Source organism: Thermobia domestica, chromosome 4, assembly GCF_964235325.1.
Source record: "Thermobia domestica chromosome 4, izTheDome1.hap1.1, whole genome shotgun sequence".
In the NCBI taxonomy this organism is placed as follows: domain Eukaryota; kingdom Metazoa; phylum Arthropoda; class Insecta; order Zygentoma; family Lepismatidae; genus Thermobia; species Thermobia domestica.
In genome coordinates this window covers 332244266-332259987 of record NC_137457.1, presented here as the reverse complement: position 1 = coordinate 332259987, position 15722 = coordinate 332244266, and the positions used below count along the sequence as shown (strand labels likewise).

At 33.5% G+C, this 15722-nt stretch overlaps 1 protein-coding gene across 3 annotated transcripts in view; it reads left to right on the top strand.

Moving 5' to 3' along the window:
- Positions 1–15722, top strand: part of LOC145684462 (peripheral plasma membrane protein CASK-like) — a 547766-nt gene continuing 532044 nt past the window's right edge. For 2 of the 3 annotated variants that reach the window (XM_081756883.1, XM_081756882.1), the window contains exon 1: positions 1–939. In XM_081756883.1, coding sequence (XP_081613009.1) covers positions 881–939 — 59 coding nt within the window. In that variant the 5' untranslated portion in view covers positions 1–880. The remainder of the gene's footprint in view (positions 940–15722) is intronic. The other variant, XM_081756885.1, reaches the window with a different exon arrangement.

The following is a 15722-nucleotide window of genomic DNA, read 5'->3' as shown; positions in this document are numbered from 1 at the left end:
GCGTGTTTGGTTGGAAGTGCAGCCGAAGCAAGCCAGCCTTGCCCTGTGGTGCTTTGCTTATGTTAAAGATACTCCTACCGTACCGATCGCTTCGTCGCGTCAAAGTCAATGGGTCGGTTTGGTTCGTGTTGGATTTTGTGCGTGTAAAAGGAGAAAAAAACGGTGCATATTCCTAAAATATATTTCCACGGTTCCGTTTCTATATTCCGGTTTACTGTTTTGTGTGTTCATTCAGGGTGCTTTCCGGGTTCCGCGTGCGAAAGTGTTGTATGAAACGACTCGAATCGAACAGCAGTGTTGACCGGTAATCTTCATTTTGAGTGCACAACAAGCAATGCTAGGCTTACTGTCTGTTTACTTCTTACAAGTGTAGCGAGCAATCGGCTGGCTGAGTTTAGTATTATATCGTACCCAGGTAAGCCATGTTCGGGTTCTGACTCATCCGCGGCTGGTGCTCTGTGTGTGTGTGTGCGTGTGGATTTTTTTTTTTTATTATTTACATGACTGTGACAGGCACGCCCCTCCTGCTAATAGTGGTGAATGAATGCCGAAGTGCTATGTTTACGGTACAAAACGGGTAAATCAAATCGTTTCACGTAAATGCTCCTAAAAGAAAAATTTCAGCCGGTCTCTTTACAGTTTAGTGTTTTAGCAGTGTATTTGTGAAATAAATAAGATAAAAATAAAGTGAGTGGTCGTGTTTGTACAACAGATATATATATATATATATATATATATATATATATATTTTGTTTTATATCATCACGGAAATTTTTACACCTTAATTAAGGAATCATTACGTGGAGTGTGGTAATATATCCCCTTCCTAGAGGGCAGTGATTGTGTGTTAAGTTTGCCTAGTTATACTGAAGATATTACAATGGCTGATGACGAGGTGTTATTTGACGATGTTTATGAATTAGGAGAAATAATAGGAAAGTAAGTACTGTTCTTTCTAACTTCTATTTACTTATAAAGTAAGCTTATAACCTTACCTCTGATCATTCACAGTAATTCGTTCTATTTAAAAGTAACAGCAAGGTAACTCATTCACGTACACCTGTTTTTTACAATAAGAATTATTATGTTTCGTCTGCTTTGCAAAGACCCGCCCATTTTGCAGTACTGCAGTTCATTGCATGCTCACTGGTGAATCTGTTGCTTTTTAAAACATGATAAGGAACCATGTGATACCAACCCAAGTAAGCAAAAAGTTACAGGGTTGCCAGTTTTACCGTTCTTTATTTTTCTATTGTCTTTTTTTTTCCTTTTTATTTTGACCAAACAGAAGGAGTACGGTAGTTTTCTCTAATGTGCGGCCACACAAAAATCTTTCTGTTGCTGGAGAAGTGCCAAGAAGATTGATTCTGAAGAGAAAGCAAAGAGCATTCAGGAAGTTTATTTGTTATAGTATAAAAAAAAATTCTGAACTGAACAGGACAAATTTATCAATACATTTATATGTACACTGATGTTCCATAAACAGTGACTGCTTATATTTTTTCGAATTTCAGAATTTTTTTTGGTGATAACAAACATTTATAATGAATCGTGCTATTGGATTAGTATTCTTTTATGTCACAATTAGTCGATACACAGACGCAAACAGAAGCGATACTCTCATGTTCTTTTGTACAGTCAAGTCAAAAAATAAGTTACAACTCAGCAAGAAAAACGTCTGTTCTTTTGTATAGTCAAGTCCAAAATCAATTGCTACTAAGCGACAAAAGCATTTCTTTTTTTGTATAGTTAAGTCCAAGGGCGCCGATTTGTCTGTAAATTTAGGGGGGGCATTCAAATGCAGAAGGTATATAGGCCTATAGGAGGATTTTACGACAATTTGCATTCAAATTATGCCAAATATTGTATATTCATAAATACAATATGGGGGTCCACATGAGCTTTCGGGGGCCGGCCCTTCCCTAGGATTGGCGCCCTTGGTCAAATCCAAAAACAAGTTACCACTTTACAAGAAAAAAACATTTGTTCTTTTGTATAGTCAAGTTGAACAAGAATTTTAGGAATGCTTTAAAAAAAAGCATCAAACGATTGCGATGTTGGCCAATAGTTAGTTTTTGGATCAGGGGCCACAAAATTTTTGAACGGCCCCTAAATCGAGTTTTCGTATTTTCTACGGAATAAGCACATCATACTGAGTTAAGTGATAGTTTGGGTTTGGCTGACTGTATGTTCTGTAGATATAAGGCGTACAAGTAAAATTTTGATTGAAATGTCTTTTGATCCAAAACCAAGTTACCACTGACCAAAAAAAAAAAAAAAAAAAACTTTTGTATAGTCAAGTCCAAAAACAAGATACCCGTACCTCTAACGAAGAAAAAACATTTAGAATATGTTATTATTATTGCTCGAAATAACTACGTATCTTTCAGATGGCTCGGGGGACACAGTCAAGGACGCCGATTGTACTTTGGGGTGGCATTCATAAAAAATACATATAAAAGAAAAATGTATAAAAATACATATTCGTTAAAATACAGAGGGCTCGCATGAGATTGGGGGGGCCCGGCACACCCAGGATCAGGGCCCTTGGGCACGGCAGGTCAATAGTAGAGCTCTTACCTCTGGGATCCTTGGTTCGATCACCGTGCATCTTGAATAACATCTTGTCCGTGGATTTTATTGGGTAATTCTGGTTTTCTCACACTTTTTCATTCCACCATCTCTCCCTTGCCTTAAATATATTGATAGAGATTGGCAAAATTTATCAACCGCCTACGTATCTTCCAGCATTAGCTTGGATTGGACTTTGTTTTGAATTAATTGAATGATATCTACATACTAAATTTGTACTTTAATACCTCAGTTTTAGCGTATTGATTATGATACGTTGACCGAAAAATTTTACATGCAAATACATTTAAAGTAGTAACAGGATTTTCTCAATGGCTAAGGCAGGAGTTTCCCGATTTATATATAATTCTGTATAATGCGTTTACTTGTGTAACTGTTTATCTTTTTGTCGTTCTGAAATGGCTCTTGACGGTTATATTAACAAGTAGCCCTGTGTAAAGATCATTACAACGTATTTTTATCAGGAATCCTTCGTGAGTGAGTTGGCAGACTCATCGCATTTGTGACTAATTAGTCCTGGTTTCGTGTCCAAATGGACAACTCCTCTTGGATGTAAGCCGATGAAGCGGTTTGAATTCCTTTTTAAGCTTATGCAGAGCCGTGCCGTGGGGGGTGGTGCGAGCGGGGCAAAAGTAAGGGGGGGTGAAAAACTCGGGAGAAAAAAGGAAAAAAATTAGGAAAAATTGCTTGCAAAATATGTATGGGGTCTTTTTTTTTTTTTTTTTTTTTTAAGGCTCAGGCCCGTCTTTCAGAACCCGTGTCCTTTATTTCTTTAATTTATTTGGTTTTGCATTTTGGAATAGGTGCAAGGGGATTTGGATGACGGGAGGGAAAGGAAACCACAAACAAGAAACAAGAGACAAAAAACGAAACAAAACAAAACAAAAAATGAACAAAGAATAAACTATTCAAAACTCAACTATTGACTGTTGCAATTTCCAAAGTACTATAACCATTGAGCTTGACCCTAACATATTCTGATACTAAATTGTTTGCTAATCAAATCAAAATTATATAAACTCTTACTGATCTGCGTTGTCATTTCCTACCTCTGTTTGGTATTTTTATTTATTTAATTCTGATCTTGTTAGTTACTTCTAACTGTTTAGCTACTTCTATTTTTGATATATTTATGTCTATACGTAATATTATTATTATTATTATTATTATTATTATTATTATTATTATTATTATTATTATTATTATTATTATTATTATTATTATTATTATTATTACCATTCTTCTTCTTATTATTATTATTGGGGTTATTTAAACTTTGTTTCTTTACTTAGCTTGGTTGAGTCCATATTTATTAACTATGATTATTATGTTTTAATTTTTTTTAATATGCTTTATTTATTTATTCTATTTCTTTTTTTATTTAATTTATTTTTGAATTTAATGTTTATTTTTTACTATATTATTTCATTTATTTTGATGGACTTCTTCTATCTTCAGGTTTTTCCTGTATGAGCTTGGTTTTCACCTGCTATTTCAAGTTTCTCTCCTGTGATCATATTTAATTCTTTCACTAATTAAACACTGGTTTTTCCCTGTATATTTTGCCCGTTTCACACACTAAAAGCACTAAGAACACTAAGTTGACACATAAACCGCATTCGCCAAAACACTAAGCCCCACTAGTCTTCATTAATCCATACCGCATTCCTCTTAATAGTCCCTTGAGCCTTCGTTTATTGAATGTTCTCGTGGTTGCAATAGATTTCCTCCCAATATCACAGGTTTGAGATCCAGGGCCCACTCAGAGTACTTAGTGTGGACCCTGGTCCGAGGTATCCTTCCACCTGTGCCGATATAGGGATCAACCTCCATTAACATACCGTTATTGAGTCATTCACGAAGTAAACTTGTCTCTTATGGGGACATTGTCACAGCCAACACGCACACGGACACACAGATGGACCCGCCACCCGAAGGAAAGACACTTCCAAAAACACACTCTAGTGGGTCCGGAGTTCCGTTCCAAGTCGTATACTCTCGCCCCGGGTGCTGATTTTCCACGGCACGGCCCTGAGCTTATGTGACCCCCAGCAAAACTTTGTTGTTGCATAATAACACCAAGGTGAAACAAACTTGTAATATAAATACATAGAGCAAATTATTTAAACCAAAAAAACGGGTTTAAACAAAAAAGAGTTTTAAAAAACAAGGATTTTTGGTTATCTCAATAAAAACCATGGTTTTTGCCAACCCTGCCACATGAGCATGAGGACCGGGCTCCCTGGTCCCTCCAGCATCGGCGCCTTTGGTAGACAGCACAGTGGCTTATTGGTCGAGGGCTCACTTCTAGTGCGGAAGGTCTCTTTCTATCTCAGGCCATATGAGTGCGAGGCTCGTGAGTTTTCTCGAGGTTCTCCCACACACGTCCGTAGCCAGCCTAAAAATGTAGGCTGTGGTAGAAGTTAGGAGAAGCCCGATCCAACCATATTATAGTTCATCACCATATTACAGTTCATTTGGAGGCCTACCGTGAAAAGTTTAGGGGGCCCGCTTCCCCGTGTACCCCGGGGATATGGGTCTGCTCACACATCCTCATTCCACCAATTTTTTTTCGTAATCACTCATTGTTTTTCATTACCCACGCTCGTCTCCTTTAATCAAAACAACATAAAATGTCAGATGTTATTTTGTTTCTTTGTAAACGATGATTGACCCATCAAAAGATCATGTTAAAAGAGACACATACGTACATCAAATAAAACATTTTATTACTAATGACACACTTTTATTGCTAATGTAAGTTCATTTATCAAGTGATTAGTTTGGTATTTTTACGTTTCTTTCCACCATTGACTCTATATGAAAAGTTGATCTATCGCAATGATGACCAAGCAGTGGCCCGCGGTGCATGTTTCATTCGGCCCATGAATGTTTTTAATGTATATTTTTTTCGTTTTTTAACTTCACACGTAATAGAAAAAGTGTACGTCGCCAACATAATATACCTGAAGACAAGGATAGATGGGTTTTAGGGCATAGGTTCCGCCTATAAGGTTATTTTAGGGGAAACAAAATTTTTCGTTGAAAATGGTGCAATCAAGTTGAGGAATGCTGAAATTCGACGGATAAAAGGATATATTTGGGGAGCAGAATGTTTACATTGGGTTTCACAATAAATAAATAAAAAAATAGGGAAGAAATGTAGATTTCGAAGAGAACCGTAAATTGGAGGGGAGATAGTAGTAAATTTGGGTGAGTAGGTCTAATAGCGACTTTGGAGGAATAATGGTAAATTTAAGGGATAATGGTAAATTTAGAGTAACAAAAACAGAAAGAAAACAAACAAAACCAATTATTCATCGAGATGAGGTCCTAACTCACAAAGCATAAACATTTTATAGAAAAAAATAAATCAAAAACAGGAACAAAACAAATAAAAGCAAAAGACCATGGACATGAACTCTTAACTCACAAATAATAAACGTTTTATAGAAAAAATCAAAAACAGGAAACAGAAAAGCAAAGAACCATCGAGATGAACTCCTAACTCAGAAACATTTTATAGAAATAAAAATCAAAACAGGAAGAAAACAAACAAAACCAATTATATTCATCAAAATAACCTTCAAACTCACAAATAAGTAAATAAACATTTCACAGGGAAAATGAATCAAAAACAGAAAGAAAACAAAGATAATCAAATATCCTTCAAGATGAACTCCAAACTCACAAATAAAAAAAATATTTCACAGGGAAAATTAATCAAAAACAAGAAAGCAAAGATAATCAAATATCCTTGAAGATGAACTCCAAACACACAAATATAAAGTATTTTTCAGGAAATATTAATCAAAAACAGAAAGAAATCAAAGAAAATCAAATATTCATCAAAATAACCTTCAAACTCACAAATAAGCAAATAAACATTTCACAGGGAAAATGAATCAAAAAACAGGAAGGAAACAAAAGAAAATGAAATATCCATCAAAATAACCTTCAAACTCACAGATAAGTAAATAAACATTTTACAGGGAAAATTAATCAAGAACAGGAAGAAAACAAAGATAATCAAATATCCTTCAAGATGAACTCCAAACTCAGAAATAAAAATTCATTTCATAGGGAAAATGAATCAAAAACAAGAAAGCAAAGATAATCAAATATCCTTCAAGATGAACTCCAAACTCAGAAATAAAAATTCATTTCATAGGGAAAATGAATCAAAAACAAGAAAGCAAAGATAATCAAATATCCTTCAAGATGAACTCCAAACACACAAATATAAAGTATTTTTCAGGAAATATTAATCAAAAACAAAGAAATCAAAGAAAATCAAATATTCATCAAAATAAACTTCAAACTCACAAATAAGCAAATAAACATTTCACAGGGAAAATGAATCAAAAAACAGGAAGGAAACAAAAGAAAATGAAATATCCATCAAAATAACCTTCAAACTCACAGATAAGTAAATAAACATTTTACAGGGAAAATTAATCAAGAACAGGAAGAAAACAAAGATAATCAAATATCCTTCAAGATGAACTCCAAACTCACAAATAAAAAATATTTCACGGGGAAAATTAATCAGAAACAGGAAGAAAACAAAGATAATCAAATATCCTTCAACATGAACTCCAAACATACAAATAAAAGGTATTTTTCAGGAAATATTAATGAAAAACAAAAAGAAATCAAAGAAAATCAAATATTCATCGAAATAACCTTCAAACTCATAAATAAGCGAATAAACATTTCACAGGATAAATGAATCAAAAACAGAAAGAAAACAAAGATAATCAAATACCCTTCAAGATGAACTCCAAACTCACAAATAAAAAAATATTTCACAGGGAAAATTAATCAGAAACAGGAAGAAAACAAAGATAATCAAACATCCTTTAAGATGAACTCCAAACATACAAATAAAAGGTATTTTTCAGGAAATATTAATGAAAAACAGAAAAAAATCAAAGAAAATCAAATATTCATCGAAATAACCTTCAAACTCACAAATAAGCGAATAAACATTTCACAGGATAAATGAATCAAAAACAGAAAGAAAACAAAGATAATCAAATATCCTTCAAGATGAACTCCAAACTCAGAAATAAAAATTCATTTCATAGGGAAAATGAATCAAAAACAAGTAAGCAAAGATAATCAAATATCCTTAAGATGAACTCCAAACACATAAATATAAAGTATTTTTCAGGAAATATTAATCAAAAACAAAAAGAAATCAAAGAAAATCAAATATTCATCAAAATAAACTTCAAACTCACAAATAAGCAAATAAACATTTCACAGGGAAAATGAATCAAAAAACAGGAAGGAAACAAAAGAAAATGAAATATCCATCAAAATAACCTTCAAACTCACAGATAAGTAAATAAACATTTTACAGGGAAAATTAATCAAGAACAGGAAGAAAACAAAGATAATCAAATATCCTTCAAGATGAACTCCAAACTCAGAAATAAAAATTCATTTCATAGGGAAAATGAATCAAAAACAAGAAAGCAAAGATAATTAAATATCCTTCAAGATGAACTCCAAACACATAAATATAAAGTATTTTTCAGGAAATATTAATCAAAAACAGAAAGAAATCAAAGAAAATCAAATATTCATCAAAATAAACTTCAAACTCACAAATAAGCAAATAAACATTTCACAGGGAAAATTAATCAAAAACAGGAAGAAAACAAAGATAATCAAATATTCTTCAAGGCGAACTCCCAACTCACAAATAAAAAAATATTTCACAAGGAAAATTAATTAGAAACAGGAAGAATGCAAAGATAATCAAATATCCTTCAAGATAAGCTCCAAACATACAAATGAAAAGTATTTTTCAGGAAATATTAATCAAAAAAACAGAAATAAATAAAAGAAGATCAAATATTCATCGAAATAACCTTCAAACTCACAAATAAGCAAATAAACATTTCACAGGGAAAATGAATCAAAAACAGAAAGGAAACAAAAGAAAATCAAATATCCATCAACATGAACTCCAAACTCACAAATATAACAATATTTCACGGAAAAAATCAATCAAAAACAGGAAGATAAGAAAGAAACGCAAATATCCATCGAGACGAACTAAAAAGTCATAACTAATAAACGTTTTACACGAAAGAGAAATCAAAAACATGAAGGAAAGAGAGAAAAGCAAACATTCATCAAGATGCATCATGTGTTAATATGATCATTATAAAATTTCGAAGGAATGTGTACATCATGATACATCATTCAATGGTATAATGATATCATTAAAATTTGGAAGGCAAGGAAAGTATCCATGAAGATACGTCATTCAATGATATAATATTCGGAATAAATTTTTTAGGAGCTCTTCAAGCTGCTCTAAGAGCTAGTTCGTGCATCTTTCGTGTATGTGGTTCCGGGTTTGATTTCCCGTAGGAGAACACCAAAAAAATAATTTCAATAATTAACTTCCATTAATCTGTCTATTTCATCGTAAAGGGTATATTCGTCAGATGTTAAGCTAAAAATTGAAAAGAAATGTATCGATCCAAGTGTATCAGCTAATGATTCAATAGTCTAGATAAAATTTTGAACATATGTTTCCATGAAGAGTACCATCCAATAATATTGTAATCTGGAGAAATTTTAAAGGTTGGTTTAAAGCGACAAGTTTAGCCGATAGATGTCATTACAGTCTTCGTATCTCTCTAATGTATTTTTTACTTTTCACGAAAATACACGATTTATCTTACAAATTTTAACCTACAAACTTCAAATTTTTAGAGAAGGAACTTCATAACCTATTGAAGGCAACAATCCGTGCCGATTTTTCATTTAGAATTTTCTTCGTTGTTGAGATTGTTATCCAAACCTTTAACAATGGAACTGTTTCAACAATGAAGAAAATTCTAAATAAAAATTGGCACGGATTGATAGGTTATGAAGTTCCTTCTCTAAAAATTTGAAGTTTGTAGGTTAAAATTTGTAAGAGAAATCGTGTATTTTCGTGAAAGGTAAAAATACATTAGAGATATACGAAGACTGTAATGACATCTATCGGCAAAACTTGTCCCTTTACACCAATCTTAAAGAAAAGTATCCGTGAAGATGCATCACCAAATGACACAGTAATCTCGATAAAATTGTAATATATGTCTACTGCTTGGAAGTATATCTTTGTGAATGTTTGTAGTGAATAAAATGAAATCTTTCAGTTTAACTTCCCACAATTATGCCCTTTAAGCTAGGAGAGATGATGATTAATAATACAAATGAATGATGGTTGGAAGATTTGGTGGAATGAGAAAGTTGGAGGATGCGGGGAACCCGAAATAACCTACTGACATGATGTAGTCCATCACAAGCTTACTTAGGCCGCGAACATTTGTACTGAAGAAATTAAACTCTGAAAGTACTGAAATAACTGACAATTAAGAGACCTAATCACTGCGAAATTAAATTACAGCTAATTTTACAGTAAGTAGGTGATATATTCAAATAGATAAAAGATAATCGAAATATGAAACAAGAGCGCGCTAGACAATATTATTTTGCATGATCTACCGTTATCACGAGTCACCTAGTAAAATTAGCTGTATTTTAATTTCGCTGTGATGGGGCCTCTTAAGTACCATATTGGCCCACTAGTACATTGTACCTTTAAAATAAAAGGAGAAAATGAAGATACTATACCCAAATATAAGCCGGAATGCTTTCAGTATTTGGAAGGCGATATACTTTTCACAAGGTAGACAGACTATCTCTCTGTATGTAAAGTAAGTCCTCACTGAATCAACTGATCAACGCCTAGGCCAAACCGTTTAAGCTAGAAACTTGAAATTTTGACATTACAAAGGATTTGTGACGTAAGGTGGCGCTAAAGAAGGGGCTTACGAAATTAGGCATGGAATGGGGGGAAATTGGCGCTGTATTAATAATTATAATAAGACGGCCTTTTCTTCGGTGTTTTGGACTCTTCACTTACAAATACTCTTCACTTATTAAATACGTATTTAAGCATTTATTGACATTTCACCGAAAAGGGAAGAAAAGAGGTGGGAAGAAAAAGGAGTTGCGGTTGCAATTACAGTAATAAAATATCCTTATCTCCAAATCCCTTACGACAAGAGAGGTAAAATTTGGTATCTAGAATTGTTATCTATACAAATAAAAATGAAAGTGACTATGCTTGTAACTTAATAAGTCTTAAACCACTTGACAGATCTCAATCAAATTCTCAGTATAGATGAGATTCGGACTTGGGATAGTTTCCATAATTTTACTTTGGCGGTGGAACTTAGGGGACCGGGAGGGTGGGAGATACATAAAAATGATAGAAAATGATAAATTTTAGTGTCGAATCCATACTTTTCGCGGTCGCTGAGATGAACAGTGACACTTACAATGTCGTTTAAATCCAAATTCAGCCCCGCAACTTGGTGGAAGAGGAGATACGGTATATAAAAATAATCGATAATGACCGATATCAGAGAGCGCTTCAGCAATACTAAAAAGTGAGTGACTAACGGAACATATTTTTTCTTATTTTAACCCAGTGAAGAGGAATTTTAACCCAGCGAAGGGGTATTTTAACCCAGCGAAGGAGTATTTTAACTCAACGAAAGAGTATTTTAACCCAACGAAGGGGTATTTTAACCCAGCGAAGGGGTATTTTAACCCAACGAAGGGGTATTTTAACCCAGCGAAGGAGTATTTTAACCCAACAAAGGGATATTTTAACCCAACGAGGGGGTATTTTAACCCAGCGAAGGGGTATTTTAACCCAACGAAGGGGTATTTAACCCAGCGAAGGGGTATTTTAACCCAGCGAAGGGGTATTTTAACCCAGCGAAGGAGTATTTTAACCCAGCGAAGGAGTATTTTAACCCAACGAAGGGGTATTTTAATCCAGCGAAGGGGTATTTTAACCCAGCGAAGAAAATGTGCCGGAAGGTTCACTCTTATGCCAGAACGAAGTATTCGAATTTCTATTTTAAAGATGGAAAAAGAGGAGGGACGCAAAATATTGCCCATAGTAATAGGTGGACATGTGTGTATACAGGAAGTGTAAGCAGCGAGACTTAAAAATGAGAAATCAGCATCATTTTAAACAGCGTAGGCGTACATGACGAAATGTTTGTTAGCTGGAGTTTGAGTTTAGCTTCCGTCTCAGCTATATGAGTGGTCAATTGCTTGCATTTTGAGTTTAAGGTCCTTTTAATCACCGAAGCTCTATTGAGTGGTCAGTTCGTTGAGTTTGAGCTTAGGTCCGGTAAGATCTCCAGCATGATGTGGAATTCGAACCAGACGAGCTCCCGCCGGGAACCAGGACTACATGAGACGTAGATCTACAACTTAATGTGGAATTCGAACCAGACGAGCTCTCGCCGGGAACCAGGACTACATGAGACGTGGATCTAAAACTTAATGTGAAATCCGAACCACACGAGCTCCCGCAGGGAATCAAACGCGGGCCTCCGGTGCAGAAGACGCGTACACCAATATGTACCTAAAAGACGTACCTAGAACATGACACATATATGTCCCAAGTGACGGACATAAAAACAGATGACTTTAGAGTGCGAAACTGAGCCAGGTATATAAATGCTATATTTATGGTATAGTACGTCCGCTATCCTGGTATACAGTTGCTGTCCGATGCCGACACACCGCGGGTGGTGTAGGATGTTACCAAACTCAGTATGGGGGCTTATTTATGGCTGGTCGAAGGAAAGTCAGTGAGGGTGACAGATCTGTTGTTGCCACATTTTCCCTTTTATGTTATTTCTAGAGGTCTTTTTCTTTAAAAAAAAAAAAAAAAAAAAAAAAACTACATTAAAACATAATACCTAAGAATTTTGTATACGAGGAAACGGTTGCAAAACTGCTAATGTATAAAGAAGTGGTTAGCGATTGATAATAATTATTATTATCCATATTTAAGTATTACGTTCGTCCTACAGATTCCCTAAGTAGGTTTTAAATGAGCACATATGATTCTTTTATTAACTAGTGAATCCGTAATGATTTTAAAAAACAAGCAATTGGAATTGTGCAGACCAGGAAATAAACCTTCATAATTATAACATAAGCACAATTACATGAATTTACGCAGATGTTCATTTCTAATTTATATTTCAGCCAAATGCTACTGGAACTTTTTTATTTTATATTTTTTCACTAATTTCTAGACTTTTTCCTATGTTGCTTTAATTCTACGTCTTTCCTACAAGGCTAATTAAGCGTAATTTATTGTTAGGATATATAGTATTAGACTAGTGTTGCTCCCGAGATGAGAAATATCTTTTAAATTCGAGACGAGATTAGAAAAATTACCATTCTCGTCTCATTTTCGAGACTAGAATCGAGACGAGGCGATAAATTCCACGAGTCTAGCGGGCAACTCTAGTTTATCCCAGTCTTAGCTCTCAAACTTTGTTTTATTGATACATGAATCATAGCATAAAATGATAAGTTGATAGAATGATTGTACGAACATAGTGTAGAACATTTATCATTTTTATAAAGATACGCAAGTCTTACGCCATATACTCCAATGATAAATATGGTTTGAGTGTTATATCATTCCCTTCATGAACCTCTCATTACGCTTAAGGATTCTGGTAACTTCTAGATGAAATTAAGACAATTGAATCTTGTTTCACAGTTGAAACTATGTAATACTTTCAAACCATCCGAATACAATACTTAAAACTTCAAAGTAGTCGGCTACATCTACAACTACTGGATGTAATAGAGGAATATTATCAAAGAAAGAACCTGTTCCTGAGTCCATATTATATATATATATATATATATATATATATATATATAAAGCATTTCTCGCTATTCCTTACTGTTTTTGTTCAGTGGCAAAATGTTGAAACCAAAAATCGTTAATTTGGATCATTTTTAGTTTGAATAGAGGATTAAGGGAGGGTATAGAATCTATTCTAGTGACGCTGAATAGATTGTAAAAGAAGTGCTTCTCAATGTCTTTTCCAGTTCTTGCTCTATGAAAATCAGTATTGAGACCAGAAGTACTATAGATTGAACTACTTCCGGTTTCGATAGAGTGCTGCAGTTTGTGATATATCTATATATATATATCTATATATCTATATATATATATCTATATATATATATCTATATATCTATATATCTATATATATATATCTATATATATATATCTATATATCTATATATATATCTATATATATATATCTATATATCTATATATATATATCTATATATCTATATATATATATATATATATATATATATATATATATATATATATATATATATATATATATATATATATATATATATATATATATATATATTAAATATAATACTCCTGAGACCGTGAATCGATTGCAGAAAAATGTTCCTCGCTGCCTATTACTATTTTTGTTTTATGGCGAAAAATGTTGAAACCCGAAATGATTATTTTTAATTACTTCTGGTTTGAATAGAGGGTTAATGGAGAAGACGGGACCCGTTTCTGGGGGTGCTAAATCGATTGCAAAATCCGCATCTCGACATTTCCTATTATTTTGGCTGTGATAACTGACGACAGACGAACGGACGGACAAACCCGTTCTGTAAGACTTCCGACACTTATGCATAGCATAGTTTGAAAATCTAAAAAAATCAGCTCATAAATTTCGTATGTGAATTTACAAAATGAAACGGGACGAGGACATCTTTTTCGATAATCGAAACTAGAGAAAAAAAAATCTTCGAGAAGAGAGACGAGATGTGACTTACAAAATTTAGATAGGGAAACCCAAATTTCTCGTGACGACACGTGAACACTACTATATCAGACTATTTCTTATTATATTGGTAATAGTATTCGAACTGTGTTACACAATAGGATTCAGTGTTTATCAAAATTGGAGAGTGCGTCTATTACAGTACGTCCCTTAGGTTTGGTACAGTCAATATTTACTATTTATATAACGCTTATAATTATTCTATTGCTATAGTATTTAATCAGTGTTCAAGGGGGACGTTTATGCTTATTGTGTTACATTGCTCTAGTTTCCAGGAAAATGTTTACTTTATCTGAGTTTACTTTATCGGGAAAGTAAAAGAAAAGTGTGTTGTGAATTAAAAAAAAACGACCGAAAAAAAGGAAAAAGGAAGAAGGAAACAGTCACTGACCATCCCTTAGAATTTGAAAAGACATAAGGCAACGTCGTACAAGCATTGATGGATCGGTTTTGCCAGCAGGAGAGTTGTCCGCTGACGTTATTTGAGTGCTGTTTTGCGGTTTTTGGGGGAAAGGGACCATGCCTTTGAGTTTCTGAAACTGTATAAGAGGATAGTGAACAGAGTATACATAGTTGCAAATATCAATTAGGTGTAACAAGTACCTAAAGCTTAGGTAGCTTAAGTACCTACTTAGCACATGAATATCATATGTGCCAAGTGTCGGGTACCTAAAAAGTAGCTGGGACACCTAAATGACACATGCCTAGCACATCTTGTGCTGTTAGGGTTACACCATTAAGAGAACTGCCATTATAGATTCACCGAAAGAGCCTTGTTACGAAAGTAGTGATAACACAGCTGGGAACTGTCAGAGACCTTCTGTTGTTGGCTCCTCTCTAGCCTTACCGCCGCAAGGAATTCATACCAAAATGTTGTTACAGCCAATTTTAGTATCCAGATTATAATTTCTCGAAATTTGAATGAAATGTGTAGACAAGTTCGGAGTATTACGAAATCTTAAAGTTACAAATATTTATGAAATACAATTTCCTTGTATCATTTTTATTGCACATGATGATTAAATTTATTAAATGAGCGTATATATATATATATATATATATATATATATATATATATATATATATATATATACTGTGTATATATATATATATATATATATATATATATATATATATATATATATATATATATATATATATAATTTTTAAAAAAGTTTCAAACATGGTACATTATTGGATATCAATGGGAGAATTCCGATGTATAAAAGGAATTGGAATGTTGTTTTTGATAGTAGTTACAAACGCATTCAGTAATATGCGGTGGTAAGTGTAGGAATTCGGCGTTGAAAGTGAAAAAAGATATTATTATGTTTCAATTGATCTGTTTATGTGCAGCACTTATGGATAGTTATATTTTAATTATATTGTAGAGAT